Raw genomic sequence first — 21865 nt, forward strand, 5'->3', positions numbered from 1 at the left:
GAGAATATTTTCAATTTTATACATTCTGCATTCTTCAATTACTGATTTACTGGTGGGTCTCTCCTACTGGATTTTAAATTCAGCAGTAGGCATGATCTCTAAAGTTTCCTCCTGCCCTCTTTATTATTTGTTTTCGTGATAAGAACACTTAACATAATGATCTCCTTAGCAAATATTTTTTAAAGATTTTATTTATTTATTTTCAGAGAAAGCAAATGCGGGAAGAGGGGCAGAGAGAGAGGAAGAGGGGGAGAAGCAGACTCCCCGCTGAGTGGGGAGCCTGATTTGGGGCTTGATCTCAAGACCCTGCGATCACTGACCAAAATGTATCAAACTTTGCTTATGAGTACTATGCCAAGGTCCTTCTGATTTTAAAACCTTATTAAAACAGCTTACCAGTTTTGTAAAAATTTATGTTTGATAACTTCCCGTTTTCCCCCTCCCCCAGCCCCTGGCAACCTCCATTCTACTCTCTGCTTTATGAGTTGGACTGTGTTAGGTTCGTCATAAAAGTGGTATCACATAGTATTTGTCCTTCTGTGTTTGGCTTATTTCACTCTGCATAGTGTCCTCCAGGTTCATCCATGTGGTTACAAGTGGCTGGATTTCCTTTTTTTAAGGCTGAATAATATTCCATTGTGTATATATATACTACATTTTCTTTTTTTTCTTTTAAAAAATATCTTTGTTGAAATATAGCTCACATATCATAAAATTCAGCTATTTAAACTACAATTCAATGGTTTTTAGTGTATCCACAAAATTGTGCAAGAATCACCACAATCTAAGTTTCCAACATGTCCAACATCTCAAAAGGAAATCCTATATCCATTAAGTCACACCCCATGCCTCCCCAACCTATCCCATGCCCCTAATCCTACCACCCACTACCATGTTCTAGGAAACAACTAATTTACTTTCTGTTTCTATGGATTTGCCTATTCTGGGCATGCCATATAGAATCATATAATATGTATACCACATTTTCTTTATTCATCTATTGAAGGGCACTTGTTTCCCTCTCTTGACTATTGTGAACAGTACTGCAGAGGACTTGGCAGTGTAAATCTCTTTGAGCTCCTGATTTCAGTTCCTTGGGATGTATACCTAGAACTGGGATTTTTAAGTAGTTCTTGTATATTTTAACATTATGTTTTCCCTTTTTTTATTATAGTATTTTTAAGTACAGAGCTTCAAGCTTTACAGATACTGCAGAACAAGAAACGTAAAGATTCTCAATTAGATAAAAACAGTGAAATTTATCAGGAAGTTCAAGCTATCTGTGATACTCTTGGTGTACCCAAGTCAGCAACTTCTGACATTCCGCTTATGCTAAACCAAGTGGAATCAAAGGTATTGTATTTGTTTTATTTTTCATTTCCCAAAAATGGAATTAAATGCTAACATGTAAATGTTATATTAAAAATGAAAATATTTCCTTTAAAGCTATATTCCATTTCAGGAGAAGTTTATCTTCTATAAACTAAATTTTGGATTTTGAATTAATATTGCATGTGACTTAATTTGCCTATAGCTAATATTCAGGAATTAGTGAGTGAGGGCCCTTAGGCCTTTCGAGAATTTTCCGTGCTAGAAATCACTTGGCAAGTTAAAGGATCCCTGTCCTAAATAAAGTTGTATTGTAATATAATGAAAGAAGTAGAGTAATCCTCCAAAGTGAAAGGCAAACTACATTTAAAAAAAAATTGTTAATAGAATTGTAATGTGGTTGTCTTTGGCAGTGAGCAAGCACAGTTTCTGGTGGATAGGTGTTCAGTATGTTTGTTGTATAGAGAATGAATGGATGAGTACCCTGATGTATTAAAAACAACCACAGACTGTATACCTTAAACTTTCTGAAATTTTCTCTTCAGTCATTAAACTACTGTTCTTCCCCATTGAGCCATATATTAGAATGCTGCTCTTGTACACCAGGTTCCGGCCTAGTTCCTACGAGTCCTCGGGGGGCTAATACAGGATTTATTTTAAAGGAAAAGAACATTCGCACTGTCAAGAATAGGTATTAAAACTCCGTTTTTGGACATGTTGTGTTATGCTAAATCCTTGAATAAAATACTTTTGCTTTGGTAGTTTATGAACTGAAAAAAGATTTGTCTTCATTGAACATAGAGAATTTTGGTATCATTAAGATGAAAATACAATTTTAAAGACATTTTTTTTCTTTTTGTGAAACCTGCAGTCCAAAGAATAACACTGTGAATTGCTCAAAAACATTGTTCTGTAATTAACAAGTTACTCTTCAATGCTTATTTTCTCTTTTCATCTGGATTAAGAATGATCTGGAATTGGCTAAAATGTCTTGGAGAATTTCACATTGACAGATTTCTAGGCTCTTGCTAATCTTCCAGTGCTTCTACGTGTTGATCCCAAAGAGGCTTTTCCCTTTTATGGCTCTCATTTAGTATTCAAAATATCTGCAAACCTCTTGTTTCTTTACTTGAAGTAGGGCAGTAATGCCCGTGTTCAGATGTTGGCAGGTTAATTATAAGGTAGTTGTTACTTGGCCATTGTGGCCAAATACTTACTTAAAAAGATTTTTTTCTCCATTCAGTTCCTGTCAAAAGCAAAAATTTCCTTATTGTATGGGTGATGTGTCCAGAATACACTTTGTCACCAGTGGGGAAGAAAATTATTATTTTCTAACTTGAAGCTGTTCAAATGTGAATCTAATGTAATTATAGTAATATTAATGACAAACATACAGGATTTACTGTTCTAAATGTTTATATATAATAACTCATTTAGTTCTCACATCACGTATAGTGAGGTATTACTACTATTCTCTGCAATAGCCATATGAGGAAAGATTTAATAAATGGGACAAGCATGTTTCTGAGTAGTAGTGGTGGACCTGAGGTTGGAGTACAGGCAACCTCCAGAGTCTGTGCTCTTAACTCCTCTCTGTCTATTTGGATTTCATTCTTAAACTTACTAAAACACTGTTGTCCAGTGTTGAAATCCTGGGAGTGGAGCTGAATGTGATTATGTGTAAGAAACTATAAGTATGCATTCAGAATCCTACTTGAATGAGGAGTTACAAATCATGCTTTTAGTAATATATGAAATGATCAAAGTTGGAGGTACTTAAATAGTTGGGAAATCTACAGAAGTTGACTCTCTTAAAGTAATTCTTTATAATATGTAAGAATTGTACAGGCATATTTGCTGTGAAGCTAGTAAAGCTTAAGCTTTGGGGCCACTCATTTGCACAGGTTCTTTCTAAGCTAATTTAAAAAAAATAGCTTTCTGAAGATATATTCTACATATCAAATTCACCCATCTAAAGTTGATAAATTTTAGTATTTTTAAATTATATTTAGTGTATTTAGAGGTACAACCATTATCCAAATAGAATTTTAGAACATTTCATCACCCTCAAAAAAAACCTTGTACCCATTTACAGTCACTCGCCTTCACCACCATGTTTCTAAGCTAATTTTCTGTTCGCAGTTTTTATTTTTCTTAAAAAGTGCCCCTAACGTAAAATAAGCTTCATATTCCTCAAAATCTCGATTATTTTCTCTAGTTACCTTATAACTAAGACACTGTAAATAGGCCATTTGGTTTTGAAATTGTTTCTTTAGATAATGGAAGTTACTTCAGATCGGAGGGTGAGCCCAACTTAGGCTGTCATTTTCAGCCATTTTCTTCAGGATAAATTACTGTTATTGGAATGGCTGGTATTGCTAAAGCAAAAACAAATGTCTGATATTTTGTTCACTAAAATAAAAGTGTTGCTTTGCAAAAGTAACTAAATGTGTATGTGGTGACTAGAATTTAGAGGGCTTGCTCACCTAGGTTTTCTTCTGAACCGTGAAACCAGAATGCTTAGAATTGTACTCTGTATAAGAGTGTGCATAATAGTGTGCCATTTCACGGAGAAATTCCCAAAATTATTTCACATAAGACCATACAGAGTCTCATTGTAAAACCTTTTAGTAGCTGCTTCTGTAGTTGTCTGTGTATATTGTTTCTTATTCTGGAAAAGAAGGAATTCTGGAATATTGAATTAATATAACTAATGCTTCTTTAAAAAAGATACTCTGCATTGTGGTGATATTCTTTCTTGGTTTGTGAAGGTGAATTTCAATTATTTCACTTTAACATTTCATTTATTTTTTAGCATTCAAAACATTTTAAGAAAGAATAAGATTGTGAAAATGTATATCCCTAATTTAAAACAATCTTCTATATTTCCTTTTAGGTGAAAGATATTCTCTCAAAAGTCCAGAAAAATCATGTGGGAAAACCACTGCTGAAAATTGACTTAAATCTGGAACAGGCGGTAAATTCCCTCCCTTTATTAGATTAGTGAATATGGCTTAATTTTATTAGTGGACACCTAATTTTACAGGGGGTAGCGTGTGTTTATTATTTTGGAGAATTAAAATGGATTGATACCCTAGAGAAATAGGTCCTAACATTTCTTCAATCAGATAATTCATTAGTTTTAACAATACCTGGCCAAGAGTATGTATAGCGCCCAATATGTTAGCATAGTTGTGATTTGAAAAGTAGAGTAGCTCAAAGTCAATAAGGTAGAAATTTGGGGTATTTTCTTTCCTTATTGGTCCAGACCACTGAGCAAGTAGATGTTTTACTTAAACGTGCTTGATTGAAGATGAGGTAAACTGTCCCAATGTAGAGTTTAATTCATATATTTACTGTCTTCTGAATATCATAAATGTTCTATCAGATACTCTTTATTATGTAAAAAATTTTACCATAAAGTCTCATGGGATCAGAAAGTGGCCACCAAGTACAATATATTTTGAATCAGTAAGAAGTATTGACTACAGTTTTCAAATTTCTTTTCTGGACTCTGCCAGAAAGAGTGTAAAGTGTATGATTTTTATTTCTGAATTCTTTAGGAACAACTGGAAAGAATCAATGATGCTCTTTCTTGTGAATATGAGTGCCGCCGGCGGATGCTAATGAAACGGTTAGATGTGACCGTGCAGTCCTTTGGTTGGTCTGATAGAGCAAAGGTAAGACTGTTTTCCCATTTGTGTCCTGTAGGTGGTACTCTCTGACAGCTCTTCAGGCTGTCGCTGTCTTGTCTGTTGTTGTGTAACTGCCACATTTGCACTTACCATTCCCGTCTGAAGCACATGCCCAGGCCAACTACTGGTCTTATATAATGATCCTAGTCTTTTCTGAATTCCTGTCTGCAGATATCTTAATTTCTCTCCAGAACTTTCACATTTATTTTAAACTCCTAGATGTTGTGATTTATGCAATGATATGCATAAAGAAAAGGACATCATATGAGACAGTGAGATAGATAGAATGAGCAACTGGTCAGGAAAGCAGAATACTGGAATAAGTACAGGCAGTACTGATACCAGTACAAGTCTTCTTAAAAGTGTCCTAAGGCTCTGGGCTGTGTTCTAGTTGAAGAGGTTGGAGGGCAGGGGGCATTCCGAAATGATGAATCTCTTCACATAGTCCTAGAGAGCTGTCTCCCATCCCTCCCATTTTATGCCTTTAATCTGTACCCACGCTTCATCTGGGTACCCTGCTCCACTCTGCATCAGAGTCTAGAAACTCTCCAGACAATAAGCTGGGACAATTACAGGGTTCACCACATTGCTTTCCCTGTTTCAGGGATTACTGTTTTGGGCTCCTTGATGTCCAGTGTCTGAAAATCATTGGTTCATATGGGTTGTCTACTTTGCTAGTTTCAGGTCAGAGGGTACGTTTGGTGCCTCTTACTCTCAGGTATCATCACATCATCATCATCATCATCACTATTATTATTACATTTTTTGTATTGGCCTGGCAGTTCTTCTGTCCCACGTTGTATTAGCTGGGGTCACTTGTGCAGCTTCATTCATGCTTGGACTAGGCTGGAATATTCAGGATAGTTGTCTCATAGGTCTGGGTTCTGATTGCTGGGGTGCTTTGGTTGTCCTCTTGGTTTTTATGTGGTCTCTGTCTCCATGTGGTGTCTCGTATTGGTTTTCTATGGGTGCTGTAACAAATTAGCATACACTTAGTGGCTTAAATAATAAACATTTATTCTCTTACAGTTCTGGAGATCAGAAGTCCTAAAATGAAGGTATTAGCAAGGTTAACTTAAGGTTAAGTTAGCATTCCTCCCAGATGCCTCAGGGGAGAATCTGTTTCATTTGTATTTCCTAGCTTCCATATGCCACCTGTGTACCTTGACTCTTGACTTCATCCTCTTATCTTCAAAGCCAGTAGTGTAAGATCTTCCATTCTCTCTCGCCCTGTTTCTATTGTCACATCGCCTTTTGTCTAATAAGTATTCCTATGATTATACTGGGCCCACTTGGATAATACAGGATAATCTTTCCATCTAAAAAGATCCTTGAGTTAATCACATCTACATCTGCAGGGTAACATAGTCACAGGTTCCAGGGAATAGGATATGGACATCTTTGGGTGTCATCTTCCTTCTATTGGATTTTGTTTTTTCTTGCATTGTATTTCTCTATTATATGCTGCTGCTGCTTTTTTCTTTCTGAATATACTTTTTAAAATCAAGTATTCTAATGAGTTTTCCATTTTTTGTATACTTTCCCTCCCAAAAGGTAGTATTCTCCTGTTGCCATCATGGGCTTTTTGCATGGCTATCCTTGGCTACTCCACTATTTCCTGGATCCTGTGGCCCCTTTTTCATTGCTGCTTCTCTCATTTTGCTATAATAAATCCATAAATAAAAACCCTTCCTGGGGCGCCTGGGTGGCGCAGTCGTTAAGCGTCTGCCTACAGCTCAGGGCGTGATCCTGGCGTTATGGGATCGAGCCCCACATCAGGCTCCTCCACTAGGAACCTGCTTCTTCCTCTCCCACTCCCCTGCTTGTGTTCCCTCTCTCGCTGGCTGTCTCTCTCTGTCAAGTAAATAAATAAAATCTTTAAAATAAATAATTAATTAAAAAAATAAAAACCCTTCCTGACAAAGGGTACATAGGAGGTGATTTTTCTGAATCCTTCCGTTCTGAAAATATGTTTATTCTGCCACATTTGATTGATAGTGTGAATAAATATAAAAATCTAGGTTGAAAATATTTTCCCCTAAGAGTACTGATTGCTTCATTGTTTGCTAATGTTTGGTGTTGCTGGTGAGAAACCTGATGTCATTCAATGTCTTTTGGGTGACGTTTTGTTTTTCTTTGGAAGCTTTTGGGCTCTTTTCTCTAGCCTTGGAGTTCTGAAATTTCATTATAAGTTCTGAAATTTCATATGGGTCTTTTCCATTTACTGTGCTGAACACTAAGTGGACCTTTGAATCAGCAGACTCTTAGCCTTTATATTTTTCTTCATTAATTTCTTCCCTTTTGTTTTCTCTTTCTGAAATTCTTGTTAGATTTTGGACATCCTGGGTAGATCCACTTAAGTTGCTTTATTTTTTCTCTCATTTTCCATCTCTTTTCCTTTTTTGATAAACTTTCTTAGAAATGTCCTCAATTTTGTTTTGTTCTTGGTATTGAATTTTTGTTTCTGCCATAGTTATTTTCCAGGGAGTCTTTTTGGTTTTTGAGTTTTCCTTTTTTCATATTTTTTTCTTGTTTTATGGATGTATTATCTTCTTAAGTAAAGGTGAAAAATTAAAAAAAAATTTTTTTTTGTCTTCAGTTATCTCTGTTTCCTCCAGGGTTATTTTTTATTGGTTTTTCTTAGTTTCTTTCTTATGGTGATTTTCTTCAAATGCAAGATGGTTCGTGGTTGTTCATATTTAAGAGCAAGACACTGAAAAGCTCTGTGTTTGCTTTTTTGATTTCACATCTAAGTGAAATCATCGGGTATTTCTCTTTGTGTGGCTTATTTCACTTAGCGTTATACCCTCTAGATCCATCTAGGTTGTTACAAACGGCAAGACTTCATTTTTTTTATGGCTGAATAATGTTCCATTATTTGTGTATATGTGTGTGTATATACACGGACAACCTCCCCACATCTTTTGTATCCATTCATCTGTCCGTGTCCACTGAGATATTAGGTTGCTTCCATATCTTGGCTATTGTAAGTAATGCTACAGTGAACATAGGGATGCATATATCTTTTCAAATTAGTGTTTTTGTTTTCTTTGGGTAAATACCCAAGAATGGTATTGCTGGATTGTATGGTAGTCCTATTTTCAATTTTTTAAGGACCCTCCGTACTGTTTTCCACAGTGCCTGCACCATTTATGTTTCCACCAACAGCACACGAGGGTTCCCTTTTCTCCATATCCTTGCCAACACTTGTTATTTCTTGTGTTTTTGATAATAGGCATTCTGAGAGGTGTGAGGTGGTATCTCATTGTGGTTTTGATTTGTATTTTCCTGATGATGAGTAATGTTGAGCATCTTTTTATGTGTCTATTGGCTGTTTGTATGTCTTTGGAAAAATGTCTATGTAGGTCCTCTGCCCATTTTTTAATCTAATTTTTTTGATAGGAGTTGTATGAGTTCTTTATATCTTTATATCTAACATCTTTTGGATGTTAAACTTTTATCAGTAACATCATTTGCAAATACCTTCTCACATTGATTAGGTTACTGTTTTGTTGGTTTTCCTTTCTGTGCAAAAGCTTTCTTGGTTGATGTCATCTCATTCGTTTATTTTTTTGCTTTTGCTGTCCTTGCCTGAGGAGACAGATCCAAAAAAAAAATACTGCTAAAACTGATGCCCAATAGCTTACTGTTTTCTTCTAGGAATTTTATAGTTTCAGTTCTTATTTTAAGTCTTTAATCCATTTTGAGTTTATTTTTGTGTATGATTTCAGAAGGTAGTCCAGGTTCATTCTTGTGCATGTAGCTGTCCAGTTTTCCTAGCACCATTTATTGAAGGGACCATCCTTTCCCCCCTTGTATAGTCTTGCCTCCTTTATTGTATGTTAATTGACCATATGAGCATGGGTTCATTTCTGGGCTCTCTGTTGTGATAAGGTGATCTATGTGTCTGGTGTTTGTGCTAGTACTGTACTGTTTTGATGTCTGTAGCTTGTGTATAGTTTCTAATCAGGGAGTGTGATATGTCCAGCTTTGTTCTTTCTCATAATTGCTTTTGCTATTCAGTATCTTTTATTCTTACATATGAATTTTAGTATTTTAGTCATAGTATTTTGGTTCTGTGAAAAATGCCATTGGTGTTTTTATAGAGCTTGCTTTGAATCTGTAGATTGCTTTGGGTAGTATGGATATTTTAACAATATTAATTCTTCTAATCCTTGAGCATGGTACATCTTTCTATTTATTTGTGTTATCTTCAGTGTTTTTCATCAGTGTCTTGTAATTTTCATTGTATAGGTCTTTTCCCCTCCTTGGTAAATTTATTCCTAGGTTTTGTTTTGTTTTTATGCAGTTGTAAATGGAATTATTTTCTTAATAACTCTTTCAAATAGTTTGTTATTAGTATATAGGAACAACAGATTTCCGTATATTAATTTTGTATCCTGCAACTTTACTGAATTCATTTATTGGTTTTAATAGTTTTTTTGTTGGAGTCCTTAGGTTTTCTGTATATAATATGTCATCTACACATAATGACAGTTCTGCTTCTTTTCAGTTTGGAAGCCTTCTTTTTTATTCCCCTTGCCTAATACCTGTGGCCAGGGCTTCCAGTACTGTGTTGAATAACAGTGGCAAGAATAGGCATCCTTCCAGCTTTTCACTGTTGAGTGTGATGTTTACAATGGGTTTGTCATATGTGGCTTTTATTATGTTCAGGTACGTTACCCACTTTATTCAGAGTTTTTATCATTAATGGAGGTTGAATTTTGTTATATGTTTTTTCTGCATCTATTGAGATCATCGATCATATGATTTTTATCCTTCATTAATGTGATATATCACGTTTGATTTGCAGATGTTAAATATCCTGCATCTGTAGAATAAATACCACTTAATTATGTAATTTTAATGTATTGTTGAATTCCTTTTGCTAATCATTTGTTGAGAAGTTTTGTGTCTATGTTTATCAGGGATATTGGCCTGTAATTTATTTTTGTTGGTGTCCTTGTCTGGTTTCAGGGTAGGGGTGGCCTTTAAAAATGAGTATGGAAGCATTTCATCCTCTTCAGTTTTATGGAATAATTTGAGAAGGATAGCTGTTAATTCTTCTTTAAGTGTTTGGTAGAACTTGGCTGTGAAACTGTCTGGTCCTGGACTTTTTTTTGTTGGGAGTGTTTTGATGACTGATTCAGTTTCACTGCTAATAAGTGTATTCATATTTTCTGTTTCTTCATGGTTCCGTCTTGGAAGGTTGTATGTTTCTAGGAATTAGTTTCATCTAAGTTGTCCAATTTATTGGCATGTAATTGTTCAGTAGTAGTCTTTTATGATACTTCATATTTTGGTACTATTGATTATAACTTCTCTTTTATTTCTAATTCTATTTGGGCTCTTTGTTTTTTTCCAGATGAGTCTGGCTAAAGGTTTATCAATTTTGTTTATCTTCAGAGAATCAGTTCATTGTTTCATTGCTCTTTTTTTTTTTTTAGTCTCTAGTGCATTTATTTCTGTTCTGATCTTTATTTCCTTCCGTTAACTTTGGGCTTTGTTGTTCTTTTTCTAGTTCCTTTAGGTGTAGAATATTTGAGGTTTCTCTTGTTTTTTGAGGTAAGCCTGCATTGCTATGGACTTCCCTCTTATAACTCCTTTTTTGTATCCCATAGATTTTGGAATGTTGTGTTTCCATTTTCATTGTCTTAGTATTTTTTAATTTTATCTTTGATTTCTTCATTGACTCATGGTTGTTTAATACATGTTGCTTGGTTTCCACACGTTTGTTTTTTTCAGTTTTCTTCTTGTATTTGATTTCTAGTTTGGCGCTGTTGCTGGAAGAGATGCATGGTATGATTTCAGTCTTCTTAAATTTATTGATACTTGTTTTATGGCCTAACCTCTGTTCTGTCCTGGGGAATGTTCCACATACCTTTGAATAGAATGTGTGTTCTGCTGCTTTTGTATGGAATGTTCTACGTATATTTTTTAAGTCCATTTGGTCTAATGTGTTTAAGGCCAATGTTTCCTTGTTGATTTTTCTGTTTGGATGATCTATTTGTAGTTGTAAGTGGGGTGTTGAAGTCCCCCACTATTATTGTATTGCTCTCGATTTCTCCTTTTATGTCTGTTAATATTTGCTTTATATATCTAAGTGGTCCTATGTTGGGTACGTAAATATTTAGAAATGTTAAATCCTCTTGTTGGATTGCCCCCCCCCTTTCATGATGTAATACCCCTGTTTACCTTTTGTTATGGTCTTTGTTTTTGTTTTTAAGATTATTTATATATTTGAGAGAGAGAAAGAGCGTGGCTGAGGGAGAAGCAGGCTCCCTGCCAAGCAGGGAGCCCGATGGGGGGCTCAATCCCAGGACCCCAGGATCACGACTTTAGCTGAAGGCAGATGCTTTAACTGGCTGAGCCACCCAGGCGCCCCTGGTCTTTTAAAGTCTGTTTTGTCTGATATAAGCATGGGTATCCAGCTTTCTTTTCATTTACATTTGAGTGTAATATCTTTTTTATTCCATTATCTTCAGTCTGTGAGTATCTTTAGATCTGAAGTGAGTCTCTTGTAGGTAGCATATAATGGGTCTTGTTCTTTTATCTGTTGAGCCATCCTGTGTGTTTTGACTGGAGAATTTATTTCATTAACATTTAAAGTATTATTGATATGTGTGTACTTAATTGCCATTTTGTTAATTGTTTTCGGGTTATTTTTGTAGTTCTTCCCTGTCTTGTCTTCTTGCCTTGCTCTCTTTCCTTGTAGTTCGATGCCTTTCTATAGTGTTATGTTTGGCTTCTCTTTGCTTTATTTTTTGTGTATCATAGGTTTTTGGTTGTGGTTACTATGAGTTTTATATATTACAACCTGTGTATATAATGGTCTCTTTTAAGTTGATGGTCGCTTAGAATGAATTGATGAATGCATACTAAAAGCACTACATTTTTACTTCCCACCCCCACCAATATTGTATGTTTTTGGCATCTTACATTATGTCATTTTATTTTATGTATCCCTTAATTAATTACTGTAGTTATAGTTGATTTTACTACTTTTGTCTTTTAGCCTTCATACTAGCTTTATAAGTGGTTGATCCACTGCCTTTATTATATAATTGCCTTTAACAGTGCAATTTTTTTTTCTTTCATATATTATTTCTAGCCATGGCTTTTCATTTCTGCTTAAAGAATCCTTTTAACATTTCTTAAAAGAAATGTTTAGTGTTGATGAACTCCATTAGCTTTTGCTTGTCTGGGAAATTCTTACCTCCCTGTCAATTCTGAATGATAACCCTGCCAGATATTCTTGATTGTAAGTTTTCCCTTCGGTACATTGAATAGATCATGTCACTCCCTTCTGGCCTGCAAGATTTTTGCTGAAAAAATCAGCTAACAGATTTATGGGAGTTTCCTTGTATATAACTAGTTGTTTTTTCTCTTGTCTTTAAGATTCTCTTTATTTTTAACTTTTAATATTTTACTTATCAATGTGTTGTGGTATGGATCTCTTTGTTTGGGACTCTTCTTGCTTCCTGGACCTGGATGTCCATTTTGTTCCCCCGTTTGGGAAGTTTGCAGCCATTATTTTTTCAAATAAGTTTTTTGCCTCTTTTTTCCTCTTTTCTCCTCTGGGGCCCCTATTATGCGAATATTAGTACATTTGATGTCTTGGAGGTCCCTTAAACTATCCTCAGTTTTAAAAATTCTTTTTTCTTTTTGTTGTTCTGATCAGGTGATTTCCACTACCTTGTCTTCCAGGTCACTCTCGGTTCTTCTTTATTATAATCTAATATGCTTTTGATTCCCGCCTTTTTTATTTCATTTATTGTGTGTTTCAGCTGTGATTGGTACTGTCTTATATGGTTGAAATTCTCACTTCACCCGTGCTTTTCCTGAGTTCGATGAATATCTTTATGCACGTTACTTTGAACTGTTTCAGATAGATAACTTCCATTTCATTAAGATCTTTTTTGGGTTTTGTTCTGTTCTTTCATTTGGAATATATTTCTCTGTTGCCTTATTTTGTCTGACTCTCTGTTTCTATGTATTAGGCAAATCAACTACCTCTCCCAGTCTTAAAGGAGTAGCTTTGTGTGGGAGATGTCCTGGGGGGTCCAGAAGTGCAATCCCTCCTGATCACCAGGGCCCTGTGCTCAAGGGGCATTCTCTGTGTGAGCTGTGTATGCCTCCCTGTTATGGGACTCTGCCAGGGAGTGAGGCTCTCAGTGGAGCACCAGCAGCATTAGCAGATTAGATTGAGAGTTCCAAGATGGCACCTGCAAGCATCAGCACTAGCAAAGTAGGATGTGATCTCAAAAATGTCACCTGATAGTGTTTCTGTCCCTAGAGTGTATCTCAGCAGTTGCCTGCCTCTCTCGCAGGTACCCCAGGACTAATGAGTGGATGCCTTTACCTGTGGTGTGGGTACTTTTCCAACCTGTATTTTATCACTGGGTCTTGGGGTCAGTGAACCCTTTAAGAACAAGTTTTCTGTTCCCTGTAGCTCTGTGGTTTTCCTGGATGTAATCTTTGTTTTCAAAGTCTGACTTGTTGGGGGCTTATCTCTTTTGTGCAGAATCTAAGGGTTGGAGTGCCTGGTGTTGAGCTCTAACCCTTCACTCCTCAGGGAGAAATTCCATGTTTTTGAGATTCTTTCCCAGCTGTGGATCGCTGTGCCTGGTGTGGGTTTTTCCCTTTGGTGAGAGGAGGTCTCTGCCACTCCTGCTCCTCTTGACGCTGCCTCTTAGTTCCTCCCTGCGGAGGCTATATTCTTTCAGTTTTCAGGGCTTTTTCGGAGGGAATTATTCCATGCAGCTGTGTATATGTTTTGACCAGGGGAGGAGTTTTTGGGATCCTCTTATGCCACTGTCTGAACCCTCCTCTGAGAAAAATTTGTAGCATAGTAATAGAATAGCTATAAGGCAGGGCTGTAGCCTGTCAATGATGTATTCTCTTTCAGTAAACGTTTATTCAGCACCTCATATATGTCAAGCTTTATGATGTACCTGGTTCTGGATGAACATTTCAGTACTCTGTATGATCGGGTATAGAACAGTTTTAGAATATCTCTGTATCCACAGTACCTAATCAGCTTCTCAGATGGGGTAAGCCTGTTTATATTCTCCGTGTGTACCAGGATAACTCCAGAGGTGTGTGTGTGTGTCCATGTCACTGGAGTGACTGTTGTATGTGAGAAACCTACATACTCTAAGAGCTGTGAGTTACCAAGAAGTAGATGACATGATTGGGGACCTCAAGAAATGGAATAAAGTTCAGATGTATGGAAGATATCAATTTTTATTGACTTCTGGAAACTTAATAGCGTTGGTTTATGTTTAATCTGATAGAATTTTTTTTTAAAGATTATTTGAGAGCGAGCGAGAGAGAGTGTGTGCACATGAATGTGGGTGGGGTGGAAGAGCAGAGGAAGAGGGAGAAGCAGACTCCCTGCTGAGCCAGGAGCCCGATGCGGGGCTTGATCCCAGGACCCCCAAGATCATGATCTGAGCCAAAGGTGGACGCTTAACTGACTGAGCCACCCAGGTGCCCCTTAACCTGATAGAATTTTAACGGGAAAAAGGAATTTGAGAATATAAGGAAAATTGTGAAATGTAGTGCATTGAAAGTGTCTTAACATACTAACTTAGGGTGTTTTTGCTATTGACCTTAAATTTACACAGAAATCCAAAATGAGTTTTAATATGTTGTTTTCGTTAAACATTTGGAGCAGCAGTTCTTTCCAACACCATTTAAAACACCATGGACATGTTAACTCTTTCCTAGCCTTTAACTGGGGGACTTTGAGAAATATGCCTTTAGGAAATACCTTGTTATTTATCTTCTCAACTTGGTCTTGTCTTTTCTTTTTTTTTTTTAATCATGTTTTAGGTCAAAGAGGTTGTCTTTTTGTTCTTTATTCCTTAGTCTGGATGATTTCTAAAAATTCTTTTTCTTAGGCTGTTTTTAGGTCAGTTTTGTCCTTTCAGTTGATCCTTTTCAATTAATTATATGAATACATGCAATTGTACCCTGAGTTTTCTTGTTAAATTTAATATATCATTATCATTTCCCCCCATTTCATGTGTCTGAGATTGTTGAATGACTCATAAAATACTGTTCTACAGCGTTTAAACTCTTTGCAGAATATTTTATCATATAAGTATATTCTATTGTTATTAAGGTTTTCTTTGATTTTATCTGACCCTTTAATGAAATGCTCAGCAGCTGAATTTCTGTTCATGTCCATAATATATTCCTAAAATGGAGTTTCTTGACAAAACAATATGTATAAATTTTTTTAATGTTTTGGTGCATTCTCTAGAGTTGCCCTTCGGACAGATTATGTTTGTTAGTATGGTTAATCTGATTTCTTCATTATTTTGCTAGTATTGAGCTAAGACTGTGTATAATTTTATAGTTTGCTTTTTTCACTGATTGTATTGTGATCATTGTCCCATACTCTGAAAGTTTTATTTTAATATTCTTTTTAAAATTAATTTCTAATTAATTTTTTTGTGATAAAAATCACCATCTTAAAGTATATAGTTCTGTGGTTTTTATTATATTCACTATATTTTTGTAACCATTACTAATGTCTAGTTCCAGAACATTTCCATCACCCTAAAAAGAAACATGTACCCATTAGCAGTCATTCCCAATATTCCCTGTCTCTCTTCCCTGACAGCTACTACTATGCTCTGCTTCTGTCTTTTTGGATTTACCTATTCTGACAGTTCATATAAGTGGAATCATACAGTATGTGGCTTTTATGTCTGGCAGCTTAGCATAATGCTTTCAAGGTTTATGCATTGTTGCTGAATGTAGCAGTACTTCCTTTCAGTGTCCTTGTTATGGCCGCATTATATTTTATCATATAATGCATAATTTCTTATTTTAGACATTTTTTCCTGTATTAACCACTACTAGGAATATTAATGTATATAATTTTTATTTGTGAATTGCAACTATATTCTTATGGTGGATTCCTAAGTGGAAATTTACTGTGTCAAAAGTTGTGACTCTTAACGGTCTTAATTCCCATGGCCAAATTGTTTTCTGGAAAGTTTTTATGAATTTAAACTCCTGTCAGTAGGGTAAATAAAATTTTGTCCTCACTTTAGCTTTTTTAATATTTAGAATATTAACAGTTTTATTGCTAACTTGATGATTAAAAAAGACTAAATTGTTTTAAATTGTATGTTTTCATTATTGGTGAAGTTCAGCTTTTTTCCATAAGCTTGTTAGTCATTTGAATTTCCTTTTGTTTCGAAATTTCTTTTTGCATCTTGCTTTTTTCCCCTTAGGATCTTCCCTTTTTCCTTTTGATTGAGTTTTTTATATATTAAGGAAGTTAGCTAGTTGCTTTGTTGAAAATATTGTCACCAGTTTTTTTTTTTATTTTATGTTGTTGTATAGAAATTTTAATCTTTATACTAAAGGTTTTCAATTTAAAATAAAACCTTAAACAACGAATTCTTTATTGTATTTGGAATTCTCTTTGTTATATGGTATGCCTTATTATTGTTCCTCTTTTTTATATAAATAGCAGTTCATTCCAACACCATTTAAAAATTAATCTATCCCTTTTTTACTGATTTTTTTTTTTACTTCCCACCCCCCATTTGTCACTGATCTTTGATGTCTCTTCTCTTATTTATTGCATTCATATATTTACGAAGCTCTGAATTTTAATTGCCTGTTTTGTTTCATCAGTCTGTTTTTTCCCCCAAGTTCCATTTAATTAGACTGAGGTAGGATAGTATGTTGTTATCTGTACCTTTGCCTGGGGGTCAACTAGAACCTTTATTAGTATGTAAGCAAAACTGGGACTCTGTGTATTTTGGGGAAACTGTTTAAGCTTTCCAGGTCTCATTTCTTTTTCTATCTGCAAAAGGGGATAATAAAAGCAGCCACTCTAAAAGGATGTTGTAAGGATTAAAGAAATGACTATTAAGTGGACAGTATCCTGGCACATTTAATAAGTACTCAAGGAATGTTAACTGTTAAAACAGTGATGATGATTTCGTATTGCATATTAATATCTGATAGAACTATTCTTTTTCAAAATTCTTTTAGTTGTATTTACATATTTAGCTTCTGGATTAACTTTAGATTACCTCCCCCCCCCAATCCTCCAAAAACCATTCCAGTAGTATTACAATAAATCTATAAGATAATTTGGGGGAAAAAGGACAATACTCAATGTCCCTATCCAGAAACTTGGCATTTCTCTCGATTCATTCAAGTTTTCTTTTTGTGTTTATAAGCTTTACTAGTGTTTCCTTCTTAAAGGTCCTGTATGTGTTTTTGGTTAAAGATTTTTTTGGGTATTTTGTTGTTAGCTAATATTGATAGAATCTTTTTTGTGTTATTTTTTAATGACTTTTTATTGGTAGTTATGTATTCTTTTGGCATCTGTTGGTCTCTCTTCTTCCATGTTTTGCTCTTTTCTGTTTCTTTGCTTGTGCGTTATCTCTTTTCTCTTTCTGAAGATGATGGTTGCCATTGTTCTTTCATTGAAATGTTCTTTGGCTTCTTTTCCCCCCTACCTTTTGTTATTTAGGTAAAAACAGATGACATAGCAAGAATTTATCAGCCTAAGCGTTATGCTTTATCACCCAAGACAACGATCACACTGGCACATCTACTTGCTGCTCGTGAAGATCTGTCCAAGATCATCAGAACGAGTAGCGGCTCCAGCCGAGAGAAGACAGCATGTGCCATTAATAAGGTTGGTTTTTCTTTCAGTACGGTGGAGAATGAATTTATAATATCCTCGTTTGATGTTTTTACAGATTTCAGTCCATTTTTCTCTTACACCCTGGTAGACTCCTAGAACAGAGAGTGGCGAACGTATTTCAGTTCATCCAGGCTTAGTTATGTTTTGTGTGTGCTTGTTCATTTGAATTTTTATATTCATAAATCAAACAGTTTTATTTGAATTAGAGGAATTAAGAATTGATTTTATCAGTAGCTTTAGCCAGAATTATTTGCCTCCTTTCCAAGAATTATATATTTTTGTCAGTAAAAATCTGTAGTAGTTGTTTCAGGTAGTGACAGGTTCCTTATAACCTTGGTATAAAGGAAGAGTACATGTTTTGGAGACCTACGGATCTGGATTCGTATCCTAGCTCTTATCATTTACATAGAGGAGTCACCTTGGGCAGGTTACTGAATCTTTTGGAGGTTCCGTTTTCTGATTAAGAGTATAGTTCCATTTCTCCAACATTGCTTTTAAGCAAGCTCAAAGTGATTGAATCTTTCACAACAGCAGCAATGGCAGTAATCTAGATTTGTCATTTTGACTGGCACGTACTTTATATTGAGAGCACTTTATGGCAAACTTTATTACAAAAGAGCAAAAAGTCAGAAGGGATTTGGGCAATTTTAAAACACTGTTACTCGGTGAAAAAAGTGTCCTTGATACGGTGTATCTTGCTAGAGAGATGGTTGTATATAAAGTCAGCTTGTAAATTATTGCTAAGTTAGTCACCAGTGTTTGTTCCTCCCTCTTCTATTTTAGATCAGCCTCCTCTATCTTTTGAAAGTATTCTGTCTTTAAATATGTTACTTAGTGTCTTATATCTGGTTATGATTTAGTTTTATGGGATTAAGAGTTTTACTTTAAGCAGCATTGCCCGTGTCTTTTCTAAGTTTATAATTTATAATCTATTTGAAGGCAGTCTTCTCCGTTCTTGGAGAAGTGTCCCCAAGTGGCCACCAACACAGCATGTTTGTTTGGTGGAGAGACCAGTGAAAATAACAAGAAAACCTATTTTTTGCTTTTGGTAATTAGGACATAATTGGTGACTTTAAGAGAATGTTTGCATTCTTCGAACATTGCCCCACAGTAAGGATGTTGTACTTTTTGTCTTTAATTTATGATATAAATGACTAAAACATGGTTTTGAGTAGAGGATCAATGGAACTAGAACACAACTGATTTGTAGGTCATTTTGGTTGAAGCAGTTACGGTTTTACCTTCTTTCCGGAAAGAGATGAGCAGGAAGCTAGTCTCGGTAGCTTCCTCCCTCAGCACTGTCTGTATTTATGGACATATAAATTAGCTCCTTTCTACAGAAGGCTGGGGACTTAAACTGCACTCTTCCCTGGCTTATCCTTTAAGTATTGTGAAGCATGGTTAGGAGAGCCTATCAAGACTTCATTTTCTCTGATAATATAGTAACTAGTGTCATCATTGAAAGTTAATGAGCTTAAGTTTCATAAGAAAGGAATAGTTCATTGCAAATCCTTGTATCTCTAGAGGGATACCTTGGATTATAGTCCTCTTCATCTCTAACATCTCATTAAATTCACATGTTACCATATATACTTCATACTTTTAAAATAACACGTGCTTGGGAATATAGTTTTTTATTGGATAATCCATGACCCAATGAATGGCAGTGGAAAGTCCAGAGTTGTATAAATAGATAATGAAGTTAATGAATATAGGGTATATAATTTATGTATATTGAAAATGTTTGCTAAAAATATTTTAGTATAGTGGGTACTGCATTTGTTCCAGAATTTTGAAACAAATTTGAACGAGAAAATTAAGAAGCCCTTAAGTTTCAGTAACGTTCCCCAGATTGTTTAAACATAATCCACACTGTAAGGAGTTTGTCATATATCGCATTTATATTTTCAGTAATAATTCGTGCTGCATGTCTGATGCTTTCATGTCCTTAAATATTTGGCTTCCGTTTCTTTATTAGAACAGTTAAGTTCAATATCACTTGAATCCTTTATGTAAATGTAACTTCTAAAATATTAGAAACTGAAGGACCATGTTTCTTCACACAGGTGCTGATGGGAAGGGTGCCTGACAGAGGAGGACGGCCGAATGAAATCGAACCACCACCCCCTGAAATGCCCCCTTGGCAAAAGAGACAAGAAGGCGGCGGAAGGGGTGGTTGGGGTGGTGGAGGGGGTGGGGGTGGCCGAGGAGGGGGTGGGGGTGGAAGAGGTGGCTGGGGAGGTGGGGGAGGTTGGGGAGGTGGTGGAGGAGGAGGAGGGGGTGGAGGAGGAGGGTGGGGAGGAAGCGGGGGAGGGGGTGGTAGAGGAGGAGGTTTCCAAGGCAGAGGAGATTATGGGGGGAGGGGAGATTACGGTGGAAGAGGAGGGGGCTATGGTGGAAGAGGGGGCTATGGTGGAAGAGGTTATGGAGATCCATATGGAGGAGGTGGTGGTGGATATAGAAGATATTAAAAACTACCAAAATTAGCAGTGCTTACTTCTTGGCAGAGACATTAGGTGTAGTGTTCTAAATAACATACTTGAATGTCATCTTTGAAGTAAACACCATGTTAGATTCCCTGATACCATTCTTGAATTGGGTTAATCTGTAAAAGCATTGTTTTATACTACCATTTGATCTCTTAGACAAAGTGATGATTTTTCCATATTCTGTATACCCTTGAGCATGTCTTTTTAAAAAACAAAAAATGAGCAAAAATTATTTTTAAAAATGTAAATATTTATTACCATCTAAACTTGGAAAATGGAAAGTATTTTATTGTCATGATTGAATTTAGATTGTTACCTGTATTTTATTCAGGTTTGAAACACATAAATTACCCGACTTGTAATGGTAAGGAATATAGACTGTTGCCTCATCTGTATTCCTGTGGCCTGTTTTGTATTTGATGATTATACTTTATGAAATAGGGAAAGGGACTGATCTGATGGTTCAGTAGGCAGTTGTCATGAGTTGTTTGTTCTTTTAAAGGCAGCGATTCTTCTGACCAGGATTCTGTTAAAGTTCCATTAATTGAAGCTCAAGCTTACTTTTTGCTATGTGTATTTGATTTATTTTCCAGGTGGATTTGAAATCTGTGGTTTTGTTTAACAAAGCAAAGTTAAAGACTGAGGTCAGAATTACTCTAAAGGGATGAGGACAAGTAATAATTTTACATGGTGATGTAAAAAATATTCATATAAACTGGTCTCTTCATCTGTGCAGTCACCATAGGTGTTTGAATATAAAAAGGGAGGCTGAGCTGTATTGCTCAGGATTAGGGCAGTAATTGCCAGTTTCAGTCCATCAGAGGTAGGATCAGGGCATCCCTTGGAAATTCTGATTCATAGCTCGATTTCGGAAACAGGGTTAGGGAACGGTTACATGTGGTTTGGTGGTTGGAGTAGGTAAAGGTTTAGAGATCAAGAGTTGTGAATTTGAATCATGGCACTAGCCCAGGGGTGCTATGGGCTGAAATGACCATAGCTCTCAAGGATTGATTTGTCCTCATTTGTCAAGTGAGGAATGTGACACTTGCACTCTTCTCAGACTGTTTCATAAAGACCTAAGTACAAGTGCCATTTATTGAGGGCTTGTTGGGAATGGTTTAAGAAGTGGGCCCAGTAATGCTTTCTTCTCTTAGTATAGACAGATAAGATAGTCACATTTTTTCATTCCCACTGTAAAGTGTGTATCCCAGTATGGGCTCTTGTTTGACACCTGTGCGTAACAATTTTCTGTGAACTAGCAAACTCAACAGATAGAAAGCTGATTACCAGTGGACACATGGTATTTGATATTTGGCAGTTTCATTGTTGTTGTTTTGTTTTGCTTTACAATAAACCCTGTAGTGAAAACTAAACAATGTTAAAACTTGAAAAGTTAAATATTGTGTATACTGCAGTCTTTGCCATGTATTTTTCAAGCTAACTCTTCAAAGAAATTTGTTCAGGATAGGAAAACATAAACTTTAGATTATTTGTAAAATAGATTTTAAAAAATACGTTTATATTTAATGAAGATACTTAATTTCATTTGTGATAGTTAGAAAAAAAAAGGCTTTCCGTAATTAAGAAAAACGTTCTTTTCAGTAGCTATAAACTCTGAAAAATAAATAATTTTTAAAAATATGTAATCAAAGACTACTGGAGTA

At 35.7% G+C, this 21865-nt stretch overlaps 1 protein-coding gene across 1 annotated transcript in view; it reads left to right on the plus strand.

Moving 5' to 3' along the window:
* Positions 1–21599, plus strand: part of FAM98B (family with sequence similarity 98 member B) — a 35352-nt gene extending 13753 nt beyond the window's left edge. Inside the window, exons 4-8 of the mRNA XM_008702263.2 lie at positions 1175–1353; positions 4226–4306; positions 4893–5009; positions 17536–17703; positions 19779–21599. Of these exons, the coding sequence (XP_008700485.2) occupies positions 1175–1353; positions 4226–4306; positions 4893–5009; positions 17536–17703; positions 19779–20183 (950 nt within the window). The 3' untranslated portion in view covers positions 20184–21599. The remainder of the gene's footprint in view (positions 1–1174; positions 1354–4225; positions 4307–4892; positions 5010–17535; positions 17704–19778) is intronic.
* Positions 21600–21865: the final 266 nt, after the last annotated feature.

The sequence above is a fragment of the Ursus maritimus genome, unplaced genomic scaffold (genome assembly GCF_017311325.1).
Source record: "Ursus maritimus isolate PB19 unplaced genomic scaffold, ASM1731132v1 scaffold_35, whole genome shotgun sequence".
Taxonomy (NCBI): domain Eukaryota; kingdom Metazoa; phylum Chordata; class Mammalia; order Carnivora; family Ursidae; genus Ursus; species Ursus maritimus.